This window comes from Oncorhynchus keta, chromosome 19, assembly GCF_023373465.1.
Source record: "Oncorhynchus keta strain PuntledgeMale-10-30-2019 chromosome 19, Oket_V2, whole genome shotgun sequence".
Classification (NCBI taxonomy): Eukaryota; Metazoa; Chordata; class Actinopteri; order Salmoniformes; family Salmonidae; genus Oncorhynchus; species Oncorhynchus keta.
Genome location: NC_068439.1, coordinates 33,404,705 through 33,418,744, shown reverse-complemented (window position 1 = coordinate 33,418,744; position 14,040 = coordinate 33,404,705). Strand labels below are relative to the sequence as shown.

Below are 14,040 nucleotides of genomic sequence, written 5' to 3'. Positions count from 1 at the left end.
TGATTTGATCATTTGTTTGCCTGTAAGTTCAATAAATTGGTATAAATATTTTCAAAGAAGTATGGATCAACCTGATTTGGACTATAGATATTAGTCAGCCAAATGTTTTTTTCGTCCACTTTCATAATCAAAAAGATCCACCTTCCTTGCGGATCATTCCTGACTATTTGCTGACTATTTTGTTAATTAATATCATCACAACTTTTGAGTTCCTTTGTCCATGACAGAAAATTATTTCACCACCCCATTCCTTTTAACAGGAAACTTCATCTAAGGATGTAGAGTGAGATTCCTGGAAACAGTATATGTTATATTCCTTTTCTTTAAGCAACGTAAAGACTGATCTTTTTTTAAATAATCTGCTAAACCGTTACAATTATAACTGGTCATATTTATTTCACCCCTTACCATAACTATTCTCAGTATAAATTGACCATAATTAGTGCTTGTAAAGTTACCACCATAAGAGGTATTATGACAAAATTAGAGCCTTCAAATGTTTAATATTTAGAATTCAAGAAATAGGTTCGAGCAATATTTGTTTTATTCCCTTGCCTGTTTGCCTGTGAGCCAATGCCACAGAAATGATGAAATTGAGACAACATATTATGTGTGTAGTAAATCTGAGTAGGTTGATGTGTATGATATTGGATTTGATTTAGTGAGTGTGTACGATGTCTGTTTAAGAGTAAGACTATAATGTGTGATGTCCAAATAAATAATATCCCTGCCAATTTGCATGGTTGAGTGTCTATGTGTGTAGCATGTAGTGAGTATAGCCTTAATATTGAGGATGATAATTGTAATCCATATCGTATCAACGTTATAGTTGCATCATAATTACCTTCAATATCATTGAAAAACACATCCCAGCATTTCCATAGCAATTGACTTTTCACATGATCATGAAAGAGGCCTTGCATTAATATAGAGATGGCTTCACTACAGTACAAATGTATCCCATAAAATATGCTATTATTCCCCAATGTCAATATTCTGATATCTTCCCCTTGTTTGTTTCACCGCTGGTTCTGCTCACACTGCCCTACCCGGTGCTCTGACCTCTTTCTCCCCTCTCTCTCCAGATGAAATCTCGCGTCTTGTGACGGTCGGCCGCCCAACAACCTGCCCGCTCGACCCTATCCCCTCCTCTCTTCTCCAGACCATTTCCGGAGACCTTCTCCCTTACCTCACCTCGCTCATCAACTCATCCCTGACCGCTGGCTACGTCCCTTCCGTCTTCAAGAGAGCGAGAGTTGCACCCCTTCTGAAAAAACCTACACTCGATCCCTCCGATGTCAACAACTACAGACCAGTATCCCTTCTTTCTTTTCTCTCCAAAACTCTTGAACGTGCCGTCCTTGGCCAGCTCTCCCGCTATCTCTCTCAGAATGACCTTCTTGATCCAAATCAGTCAGGTTTCAAGACTAGTCATTCAACTGAGACTGCTCTTCTCTGTATCACGGAGGCGCTCCGCACCGCTAAAGCTAACTCTCTCTCCTCTGCTCTCATCCTTCTAGACCTATCGGCTGCCTTCGATACTGTGAACCATCAGATCCTCCTCTCCACCCTCTCCGAGTTGGGCATCTCCGGCGCGGCCCACGCTTGGATTGCGTCCTACCTGACAGGTCGCTCCTACCAGGTGGCGTGGCGAGAATCTGTCTCCTCACCACGCGCTCTCACCACTGGTGTCCCCCAGGGCTCTGTTCTAGGCCCTCTCCTATTCTCGCTATACACCAAGTCACTTGGCTTTGTCATAACCTCACATGGTCTCTCCTATCATTGCTATGCAGACGACACACAATTAATCTTCTCCTTTCCTCCTTCTGATGACCAGGTGGTGAATCGCATCTCTGCATGTCTGGCAGACATATCAGTGTGGATGACGGATCACCACCTCAAGCTGAACCTCGGCAAGACGGAGCTGCTCTTCCTCCCGGGGAAGGACTGCCCGTTCCATGATCTCGCCATCACGGTTGACAACTCCATTGTGTCCTCCTCCCAGAGCGCTAAGAACCTTGGCGTGATCCTGGACAACACCCTGTCGTTCTCAACTAACATCAAGGCGGTAGCCCGTTCCTGTAGGTTCATGCTCTACAACATCCGCAGAGTACGACCCTGCCTCACACAGGAAGCGGCGCAGGTCCTAATCCAGGCACTTGTCATCTCCCGTCTGGATTACTGCAACTCGCTGTTGGCTGGGCTCCCTGCCTGTGCCATTAAACCCCTACAACTCATCCAGAACGCCGCAGCCCGTCTGGTGTTCAACCTTCCCAAGTTCTCTCACGTCACCCCGCTCCTCCGCTCTCTCCACTGGCTTCCAGTTGAAGCTCGCATCCGCTACAAGACCATGGTGCTTGCCTACGGAGATGTGAGGGGAACGGCACCTCAGTACCTCCAGGCTCTGATCAGGCCCTACACCCAAACAATGGCACTGCGTTCATCCACCTCTGGCCTGCTCGCCTCCCTACCACTGAGGAAGTACAGTTCCCGCTCAGCCCAGTCAAAACTGTTCGCTGCTCTGGCTCCCCAATGGTGGAACACACTCCCTCACGACGCCAGGACAGCGGAGTCAATCACCACCTTCCAGAGACACCTGAAACCCCACCTCTTTAAGGAATACCTAGGATAGGATAAAGTAATCCCCCCCCCCCCTTAAAAGATTTAGATGCACTATTGTAAAGTGGCTGTTCCACTGGATGTCATAAGGTGAATGCACCAATTTGTAAGTCGCTCTGGATAAGAGCGTCTGCTAAATGACTTAAATGTAATGTAAATGTAAATGTTTGATGGAAACATGTAGACAAAGACAAGATAGACAAACAAGAAACATATTAAATTATAGAACAGTTCTCGACATAAGAGAGAAAAAGGGGAGAGAGGGAGAGAAGAAAGTGAGCATCAAGGGTGTATGTGTATGTATAAGTTTATATGTGTAAGCGAGCATGTAAGCGAGCATGTAATTGAGTACGTATGTGTTCATATCCACTTCATAATCTTCAGATATTTTTACAGTTCCCATACTTTCTTTTTTTCGTAACCTGAAGTCCCTGTAGAATTTAGTACATCCATGGTGTTATGGAGCTGTCACGGAATAGCTGTCCATCTATAAAGAGTTTGTCCACAATGAGAAAGGCACACTTACCCCTCTACCTCTGTTGCCTCTGTACAGGATACAGCCTCTTGCGATGTTCGTTTATCTCCCGTGGAAATTGGTAATTGAGACCGAATTTGGTCCCTTTAAGCTCACTTCCTTTTGTTGGTAGTGTTCAAATTTTGCGATGATAGGTCGGGGACCCTAGGTCTTGTCACTCCGAGCTCCAAGTCTGTGTACTCGGTGGAAAGCCACCTTGTTTACGGTGTCTAGAAGGAGGTTTCAAGGCAGATTGCACAAATTCTCTGATCGCACCCTCTGATTATTGGATGCGTCTCAGGAATCACAGAAAATATTAGATTTTCACACATGCTACAGCTTTCTATGTCTAGTAGAGACTTCCTCATCACCCTGTTTTACCTGAGTAGACAATCCATGTTGGAATCGTTGATTTTTACCTTGGCAGTGAGTGCCTTGTTCTCTCCAAGGAGCATGAAACTCCAAACACCCCTCTGCCCTGCAACCTCCTCACACATCTTTTCCAGCGTTGCATTGATTCCAGCCAGAGCACTAGCCTCTACTTCAACGGTAATTATATCATCCGTGTCTGTAGATGAATATGTCTTTCTTTGTTTTGTCGGGTTAGAGTTCTTTTGTGAGGTAGCCAGATCTTTCCATGATGGAGTATGTTGTACTTTCAAAGGATAAAGCTGTTGTTACTCGTCGACTTCCCTCAGGATTTCCTTAGTATCCAGGTTGGCTCTTTACTGCAATCAGTTGTTTACAAAAGTTTTTAACAATGCGTCTTTCCCACGGCGATGACCGGTGTTTCTGTAGTACAGCCACCTAGCACTGTTGTTTGGTTAGCAGTGTTTCAGTAGTACAGCCACCTCGCACTGTTGATGTTACCAGCCTCAGACTTAATCTTGTGTGTTTGTCTGAAGCACAGCACTGTTTCCTTGTTGAAGTACCGTTGTACATGAATGCCAGACTTTGATGACAGAGTTTGAAGTCAACATTTGCCAACAAGGACCTCCACGCCACCTTCTTTATGATCGGAATCCCCATCAAATGGTCAGTACCACAGTCACAAAGTCATAAACCCTGTCTATTTCTAAAATGTCTCTTGATTAAAAACCATTAACACCAATTATGTTATCATGAATTGTTACGATATAGCCAATTTTGACTTTGTGACTGTACTATCTTGTAGAAACCTTGTCAATCTTTTTTAGCTAGCTAACTAGTCTCCTCCCTAGCTGATAATTTGTCCTCTCATTCCTTCCTTGATTCTATAATGCGTTTGTTTACAGTGCCAGATAGCAAGTGAATGAAATCCTCTTTCCTTCTTAATGTGTTTGAGCCAATCAGTTGTGTTGTGACAAGGTAGTCGTGGTATACAGAAGATAGCCATATCTGGTAAAATACCAAGTTCTTATTATGGTAAGAACAGGTCAAATAAGCAAAGAGAAACAACAGTCCATCAGTCATTTAAGACATGAAGGTCAGTCAATTTGGAAAATGTCAAGAACCAACAAGTGCTATGATGAAACTGTCTCTCATGAGGACTGCCACAAGAGATGAAGACCCAGAGTTTCCTCTGCTGCAGGGGATAAGTTTGTTAGAGTTAACTGCATCTCAGATTGCAGCCCAAGTAAATAGTTTACAGAGTTCAAGTAACAGACACATCTCAACATCAACTGTTCAGAGATGACTGCATGAATTAGACCATGGTCGAATTGCTGTAAAGAAACCACTGCTAAAGGACACCAATAAGAAGAAGAAGCTTGGAGGAGGTGTGATGGTGTGGGGGTGCTTTGCTGGTGGCACTGTCTGTGATTTATTTAGAATTTAAGGCACACTTAACCAGCATGGCTACCACAGCATTCTGCGGCAATACGCCATCCCATCTAGTTTGCGCTTAGTGTGACTATTATTTATTTTTCAACTGGACAATGACCCAGCATTCCTCCAGGCTGTGTAAGGGCTATTTGGAGTGCAAAATCAGATGATCCAGCCTCCACAATCACCTGACCTCAACCCAATAGAGATGGGTAGGATGAGTTTGACCGCAGAGTGAAGGAAAAGCAGCCAACAAGTGCTTAGCATATGTGGGAACTACTTTAAGACTGTTGGAAAAGCATTCCAGGTGAAGCTGGTTGAGAGAATGCCAAGAGTGTGCTAAGTTGCCATCAAGGCAAAGGGTGGCGACTTTGATATATTTGTATTTGTTGAACACTTTTTTGGTTACTACATGATTCCATATGTGTTATTTCATAGTTTTGATATCTTCACTATTATTCTACAATGTAGAAAACAGTCAAAAGAAAGAAAAACTACAAACTGTCAACTTTTGACTGGTACTGTACATATTAAATTGTGTTAGATATTTCTGAGTGTAAGGTGCCAGGTGGGACAATCTTGACTTCCTTTGATGTTTAGATGTGCTGTCTGTAATAACCCTCATGAGTCAAACCAATTCATAAAATGTTTTCTTAATACTGATTTGCAAAGTCTTTATTTCATTTGTCAAACTGTGTGATGAAGAAACAAGTACTGTATTGCAGTTGAAAATAAGTTAGTTAATAGTTAGTCAGGAGAGGAAGTAACAAAACTCAAATAAATATTTTAATCTACCTTATTATATGTTAAATAAACAACTGATAACCATTTTAGTCAGTGGACAGCACAGCTTGAAACCACATAAATTACATAGCTAAGAAATACATAAACATACATGCTGTTCAGCTCAGCTGTAACTTTGATAAACAATCAGATGTATAATATAAAAAATTGTACAATGCACAAAACACCTGTGGATTATTAAGCCCATTATGAATTTTATTTTCATGCTAAAATAAATAGATGCAAGTACCCAATGAAACCTCCTGATTAGCAGATATAGGTAGATAATTGGCTGTTCTTGTGATGACAATTGCCTACTGATGTTAGTGTTGTCACCTCAGAAGAGTCCGTTTCTGGTGGTGTACTGTACATTGTAAGATCTGCGTCTGTGCCAGCGTCTCCTTACAGCTGCACAGCAGCCACATAGCATACACTGCAAAAGAAAGATGGGGAAGCATGATTCACATGCAACATATTATTGCAGAAATTAAACAGCTTATTAGATTAAATACTTTGTAAACTATTTTCACAGTACACATGTGAACACAAGCCTATACGTACACATAGCAGGATCCACAGGGGTACCAGAATGATAGCGATGCCACAAGGAATGATAATGGCCAAAGCCCAGCCAGGAAAACCTCCAACACTTGTGGTATTGAAAGGAGTGGTCAGCAAAAGGGTAGGAAGTGGTGTGGTGCTGGTAGTTGTTGTTGGGGCAACAGTGGTGGTCAGGAGACCTAGAATAGAAATGAAAATACATTTTAGAGGGATGATAAACTTGTAATATGTCATGTTATTTTTCTATTTAGTTTTTTTACACCTTTATTTAACTAGGCAAGTCAGTTAAAAACAAATTCTTATTTTCAATGATGGCCTAGGAACAGTGGGTTAACTGCCTGTTCAGGGGCAGAACGACAAATTTGTACCATGTCAGCTCAAGTTTGAACTTGCAACCTTCCGGTTCCTAGTCCAACGCTCTTTCCACCAGGCTACCCTGCCGCCCCATGTAGTAACCATATAACATTGATATATAAGTGTTTTCGAGATTGAGTACAAAAACGGAGAAATGTAGAAATGACAACCGTATGGTAACAAAAGCAGCATACCTGAGACTTTTAAGACTTCCTGTAGAAAACCACTAGGGTGGTTGACATCTTCCTCTTTGTATACATACGTCACGTTTGCCCTGATTTCAGTGCCATACGCACTGTGGACATAAAAATGGGTTTTGTGTGAGAGTTGAGCATGGTCCCTTCTTCCTGTTTAGCTGTAAAAGCAGCAGCTAAATGAAATCTGCAGAAATTCTAAAGAGTGCAGTTGAGAAAGATGGGTTGGTTGAAGGTTATGACGTTGTACTTACATGAAGTTGGCGTTGGGAAATTGAAACTGGTTGCCGTTTGGTTCACTGAGAAGTTGACGGAGCTAAAAGGGGACAAAACATCAAGTTATCAATTACTATCATGACCTGAACATGACCATGGATGTATCTTATGTGTAGAAGTACAGTATCTTACAAGTGTGTTAATTGAAAGCTGTATCTGGACGTAGGTCTCATTGGTGAATGTGAGTCTATTACTTAGAGACTCCAGGGTTACATTGGTTATTTTGAAACCAAGGTTGATGGCAAATGAAGTATCTGAAAGCTCTGTAAGCAGACAAAAACATGGTCACTATAGCAACAGATCAAATTAACTGCTACAATTTAGGAGTTTCAACAACATAAAAAAATCATTCAGGAAGTATTTAGATAGCAGGAGCAGTTGAATGTGTACTTATTAAGAAATGGTTTTATTGAGAGGACATAAATGTCTTCATGAAACCTAATTGCTTGAACTCACTGATATAAGTTGCATTCTGGAAGGTGGTTTGAGTGGTCTTGGATTGAAGAGACAGTTGCTTATTGACGGCACCAAGGACATCAGCCTCAGTGGGGACTGGTTTTTTGAGGTTGAATATCAGTTCAACAAAAACCACGGCTGTGCCGAATCTAAAAGAAAATAATAATACATGGAAAATTACATTTCCTAAAGAAAATGTGTGTACTTGGTAGCTTGTCTTAAAGTAATCATGGTTGTAAAATAAGTTACAGGATTGGTAGTCACTGCAGTAGTAATGGTAGTGACTGGTTATAATTGGAAAAACTAGGTAGATGGAAAGATTGATATTATAGGAAAGGATAGGATAGGATAGGATAGGATAGGAAAGGATAGGATAGGATAGGAAAGCCTGAACATATGAAAGTTGGTTCGTTCTCTCTTTCTTGAACGGTTCAAGATTTAATATTATTTTTGTTAGTTATTATGTGCAAATTTATACTAATTTAAATTGTTTTAGTTTAGAAAGTTTAGAAAATGTTAAAATAATTAGAAACAGTATGTAACAAATCTAGTGGTCTTGCCTTCGGCAAGCACATTAATAATAATAGATTGGATTTATTTTGTGCCTTTTGACCGATTGATGCACTCAAAGAGCTTTTCTAAAGAAAGGTTGACATTTTGGATGCTTTTAATTAAAACATCAGTAGTTAACGACACAAGCATGGATATACATGGTTCATTGTTGCAAAGGTTCCTTGTTTGACAAAGCGTTACTTGAATTGTATGAAAACATAATAATAAATGATCTTGCTAACCTGGTTGTTGATGTGACTGAAGTCAAAAGGGTAGGAAGTGGTGTGGTGTTGGTAGTTGTTGTTGGGGCAACAGTGGTGGTCAGGAGACCTAGAATAGAAATGGAAATACATTTTAGAGGGATTATAAACTTGTAATATGTCATATAACATTGATATATAAGTGTTTTCGAGATTGAGTATTATACACGTTACATGGTGTTTGATTGCTCACTGTCATAAATAAACATAGAAATGACAACCGTATGGTAACAAAAGCAGCATACCTGAGACTTTTAAGACTTCCTGTAGAAAACCACTAGGGTGGTTGACATCTTCCTCTTTGTATACATACGCCACGTTTGCCCTGATTTCAGTGCCATCATCACTGTGGACGTAAAAATGGGTTTTGTGTGAGAGTTAAACATGTTCCTTTCATCCTGTTTAGCTGTAAAAGCGGCAGCTAAATGAAATCTGCAGAAATTCTAAAGAGTGCAGTTGAGAAAGACGGGTTGGTTCAAGGTTATGACGTTGTACTTACATGAAGTTGGCATTGGGAAATTGAAACTGTTTGCCGTCTGGTTCACTGAGAACCTTATGGAGCTAAAAGGGGACAAAACATCAAGTTGTCAATTACTATCATGACCTGAACATGACCATGGATGTATCTTATGTGTAGAAGTACAGTATCTTACAAGTGTGTTAATTGAAAGCTGTATCTGGGTTTCGGTCTCATTGGTGAGTGTGAGTCTATTACTTAGAGACTCCAGGGTTACATTGGTTATTTTGAAACCAAGGTTGATGGCAAATGAAGTATCTGAAAGTTCTGTAAGCAGACAAAAACATGGTCACTATAGCAACAGATCAAATTAACTGCTACAATTTAGGAGTTTCAACAACATAAAAAAACATTCAAGAAGTATTTAGATAGCAGGAGCAGTTGAATGTTTACTTATTAAAAGAGATTATTTTATAGAGTGGAAAAAAATGTCTTCATGAAGCCTAATTTGTTGAACTCACTGATATAAGTTGCATTCTGGAAGGTGGTTTGAGTGGTCGTGAATTGAGGAGACAATTGCTTCTTGACGGCACCAAGGACATCATCCTCAGTGGGGACTGGTGTTTTGACCTTGAATATCAGTTTAACCAAAACTCCCACTGTGCCGAATCTAAGAGAAAATAATAATACATGGAAAATTACATTTCCTAAAGAAAATGTGTGTACTTGCTAGCTTGTCTTAAAGTAATCATGGTTGTAAAATAAGTTACAGGATTGGTAGTCACTGCAGTAGTAATGGTAGTGACTGGTTATAATTGGAAAAAGAAAGTCGATGGAAAGATTAATTGATGGATAGGATAGGAAAGGATAGCCTGAACATTTGAAAGTTGGTTCGGTCTCTAGCTTGAACGGTTCAAGAGTTACTATTATTTTTGGTGGGTTATTATATGCTAATTTATACTCATTTAAATTGTTTTAGTTTAGAACGTTTAGAAAATTTTAAAATAATTAGAAAAAGTATGTAAGAAATCTAGTGGTCTTGCCTTCAGCAAGCACATTAATTATAATGGATTGGATTTATATTAAGCCTTTTGACCGATTGATGCACTCAAAGAGCTTTTCTAAAGAAAGGTTGACATTTTGGATGCTTTTAATTAAAACATCAGTAGTTAACGACACAAGCATGGATATACATGGTTCATTGTTGCAAAGGTTCCTTGTTTGACAAAGCGTTACTTGAATTGTATGAAAACATTATAATAAATGATCTTGCTAACCTAGTTGTTGATGTGACTGAAGTCAAAAGGGTAGGAAGTGGTGTGGTGTTGGTAGTTGTTGTTGGGGCAACAGTGGTGGTCAGGAGACCTAGAATAGAAATGGAAATACATTTTAGAGGGATTATAAACTTGTAATATGTCATATAACATTGATATATAAGTCTTTTCGAGATTGAGTATTATACACGTTACATGGTGTTTGATAACTCACTGTCATAAATAAACATAGAAATGACAACCGTATGGTAACAAAAGCAGCATACCTGAGACTTTTAAGACTTCCTGTAGAAAACCACTAGGGTGGTTGACATCTTCCTCTTTGTATACATACGTCACGTTTGCCGTGATCTCAGTGCCATCATCACTGTGGACGTAAAAATGGGTTTTGTGTGAGAGTTAAACATGTTCCTTTCATCCTGTTTAGCTGTACCAGCAGCAGCTAAATGAAATCTGCAGAAATTCTAAAGAGTGCAGTTGAGAAAGACGGGTTGGTTCAAGGTTATGACGTTGTACTTACATGAGGTTGGCGTTGGGAAATTGAAACTGTTTGCCATCTGGTTCACTGAGAACCTTTTGGAGCTAAAAGGGGACAAAACATCAAGTTGTCAATTACTATCATGACCTGAACATGACCATGGATGTATCTTATGTGTAGAAGTACAGTATCTTACTAGTCTGTTAATTGAATCCTGTATCTGGGTTTCAGTCTCATTGGTGAGTGTGAGTCTATTACTTAGAGACTCCTGGGTTACATTGGTTATTTTGAAACCAAGGTCGATGGCAAATGAAGTGTCTGTAAGTTCTGTGAGCACACAAAAAAATGGTCACTATAGCAACAGATCAAATTAACTGCTACAATTTAGGAGTTTCAACAACATTAAAAAACATTCAAGAAGTATTTAGATAGCAGGAGCAGTTGAATGTTTACTTATTAAGAGATTATTTTATAGAGTGGGAAAAAATGTCTTCATGAAGCCTAATTTGTTGAACTCACTGATATAAGTTGCATTCTGGAAGGTGGTTTGAGTGGTCGTGAATTGAGGAGACAATTGCTTCTTGACGGCACCAAGGACATCATCCTCAGTGGGGACTGGTGTTTTGACCTTGAATATCAGTTTAACAAAAACTCCCACTGTGCCGAATCTAAGAGAAAATGATAATACATGGAAAATTACATTTCCGAAAGAAAATGTGTGTACTTGCTCGCTTGTCTTAAAGTAATCATGGTTGTAAAATAAGTTACAGGATTGGTAGTCACTGCAGTAGTAATGGTAGTGACTGGTTATAATTGGAAAAAGAAAGTTGATGGAAAGATTAATTGATGGATAGGATAGGAAAGGATAGCCGGAACATTTGAAAGTTGGTTCGGTCTCTCTAGCTTGAACGGTTCAAGAGTTACTATTATTTTTGGTGGGTTATTATATGCTAATTTATACTCATTTAAATTGTTTTAGTTTAGAACGTTTAGAAAATTTTAAAATAATTAGAAAAAGTATGTAAGAAATCTAGTGGTCTTGCCTTCAGCAAGCACATTAATTATAATGGATTGGATTTATATTAAGCCTTTTGACCGATTGATGCACACAAAGAGCTTTTCTAAAGAAAGGTTGACATTTTGGATGCTTTTAATTAAAACATCAGTAGTTAACGACACAAGCATGGATATACATGGTTCATTGTTGCAAAGGTTCCTTGATTGACAAAGTGTTACTTGAATTGTATGAAAACATTATAATAAATGATCTTGCTAACCTAGTTGTTGATGTCACTGAAGTCAAAAGGGTAGGAAGTGGTGTGGTGTTGGTAGTTGTTGTTGGGGCAACAGTGGTGGTCAGGAGACCTAGAATAGAAATGGAAATACATTTTAGAGGGATTATAAACTTGTAATATATCATATAACATTGATATATAAGTATTTTCGAGATTGAGTATTATACACGTTACATGGTGTTTGATAACTCACTGTCATAAATAAACATAGAAATGACAACCGTATGGTAACAAAAGCAGCATACCTGAGACTTTTAAGACTTCCTGTAGAAAACCACTAGGGTGGTTGACATCTTCCTCTTTGTATACATACGTCACGTTTGCCGTGATCTCAGTGCCATCATCACTGTGGATGTAAAAATGGGTTTTGTGTGAGAGTTAAACATGTTCCTTTCATCCTGTTTAGCTGTACCAGCAGCAGCTAAATGAAATCTGCAGAAATTCTAAAGAGTGCAGTTGAGAAAGACGGGTTGGTTCAAGGTTATGACGTTGTACTTACATGAGGTTGGCGTTGGGAAATTGAAACTGTTTGCCATCTGGTTCACTGAGAACCTTTTGGAGCTAAAAGGGGACAAAACATCAAGTTGTCAATTACTATCATGACCTGAACATGACCATGGATGTATCTTATGTGTAGAAGTACAGTATCTTACTAGTCTGTTAATTGAATCCTGTATCTGGGTTTCAGTCTCATTGGTGAGTGTGAGTCTATTACTTAGAGACTCCTGGGTTACATTGGTTATTTTGAAACCAAGGTCGATGGCAAATGAAGTGTCTGTAAGTTCTGTGAGCACACAAAAAAATGGTCACTATAGCAACAGATCAAATTAACTGCTACAATTTAGGAGTTTCAACAACATTAAAAAACATTCAAGAAGTATTTAGATAGCAGGAGCAGTTGAATGTTTACTTATTAAGAGATTATTTTATAGAGTGGGAAAAAATGTCTTCATGAAGCCTAATTTGTTGAACTCACTGATATAAGTTGCATTCTGGAAGGTGGTTTGAGTGGTCGTGAATTGAGGAGACAATTGCTTCTTGACGGCACCAAGGACATCATCCTCAGTGGGGACTGGTGTTTTGACCTTGAATATCAGTTTAACAAAAACTCCCACTGTGCCGAATCTAAGAGAAAATAATAATACATGGAAAATTACATTTCCGAAAGAAAATGTGTGTACTTGCTCGCTTGTCTTAAAGTAATCATGGTTGTAAAATAAGTTACAGGATTGGTAGTCACTGCAGTAGTAATGGTAGTGACTGGTTATAATTGGAAAAAGAAAGTCGATGGAAAGATTAATTGATGGATAGGATAGGAAAGGATAGCCGGAACATTTGAAAGTTGGTTCGGTCTCTCTAGCTTGAACGGTTCAAGAGTTACTATTATTTTTGGTGGGTTATTATATGCTAATTTATACTCATTTAAATTGTTTTAGTTTAGAACGTTTAGAAAATTTTAAAATAATTAGAAAAAGTATGTAAGAAATCTAGTGGTCTTGCCTTCAGCAAGCACATTAATTATAATGGATTGGATTTATATTAAGCCTTTTGACCGATTGATGCACTCAAAGAGCTTTTCTAAAGAAAGGTTGACATTTTGGATGCTTTTAATTAAAACATCAGTAGTTAACGACACAAGCATGGATATACATGGTTCATTGTTGCAAAGGTTCCTTGTTTGACAAAGTGTTACTTGAATTGTATGAAAACATTATAATAAATGATCTTGCTAACCTAGTTGTTGATGTCACTGAAGTCAAAGGGTAGGAAGTGGTGTGGTGTTGGTAGTTGTTGTTGGGGCAACAGTGGTGGTCAGGAGACCTAGAATAGAAATGGAAATACATTTTAGAGGGATTATAAACTTGTAATATGTCATATAACATTGATATATAAGTCTTTTCGAGATTGAGTATTATACACGTTACATGGTGTTTGATAACTCACTGTCATAAATAAACATAGAAATGACAACCGTATGGTAACAAAAGCAGCATACCTGAGACTTTTAAGACTTCCTGTAGAAAACCACTAGGGTGGTTGACATCTTCCTCTTTGTATACATACGTCACGTTTGCCGTGATCTCAGTGCCATCATCACTGTGGACGTAAAAATGGGTTTTGTGTGAGAGTTAAACATGTTCCTTTCATCCTGTTTAGCTGTACC

The 14,040-nt window shown here is 39.0% G+C and overlaps 1 protein-coding gene across 1 annotated transcript in view; it reads right to left on the bottom strand.

The window, feature by feature from the left end:
* Window positions 1-14,040, bottom strand: part of LOC118398094 (mucin-5AC-like) — a 221,734-nt gene that overhangs the window by 191,657 nt on the left and 16,037 nt on the right. The window contains exons 33-48 of the mRNA XM_052468933.1: window positions 13,873-13,973; window positions 11,859-11,946; window positions 11,101-11,249; window positions 10,778-10,908; window positions 10,624-10,685; window positions 10,370-10,470; window positions 10,107-10,194; window positions 9,351-9,499; window positions 9,026-9,156; window positions 8,872-8,933; window positions 8,618-8,718; window positions 8,355-8,442; window positions 7,561-7,709; window positions 7,237-7,367; window positions 7,083-7,144; window positions 6,829-6,929 (exon numbers count right to left, since the gene is read on the bottom strand). Coding sequence (XP_052324893.1) covers window positions 6,829-6,929; window positions 7,083-7,144; window positions 7,237-7,367; window positions 7,561-7,709; window positions 8,355-8,442; window positions 8,618-8,718; window positions 8,872-8,933; window positions 9,026-9,156; window positions 9,351-9,499; window positions 10,107-10,194; window positions 10,370-10,470; window positions 10,624-10,685; window positions 10,778-10,908; window positions 11,101-11,249; window positions 11,859-11,946; window positions 13,873-13,973 — 1,694 coding nt within the window. The remainder of the gene's footprint in view (window positions 1-6,828; window positions 6,930-7,082; window positions 7,145-7,236; window positions 7,368-7,560; window positions 7,710-8,354; window positions 8,443-8,617; window positions 8,719-8,871; window positions 8,934-9,025; window positions 9,157-9,350; window positions 9,500-10,106; window positions 10,195-10,369; window positions 10,471-10,623; window positions 10,686-10,777; window positions 10,909-11,100; window positions 11,250-11,858; window positions 11,947-13,872; window positions 13,974-14,040) is intronic.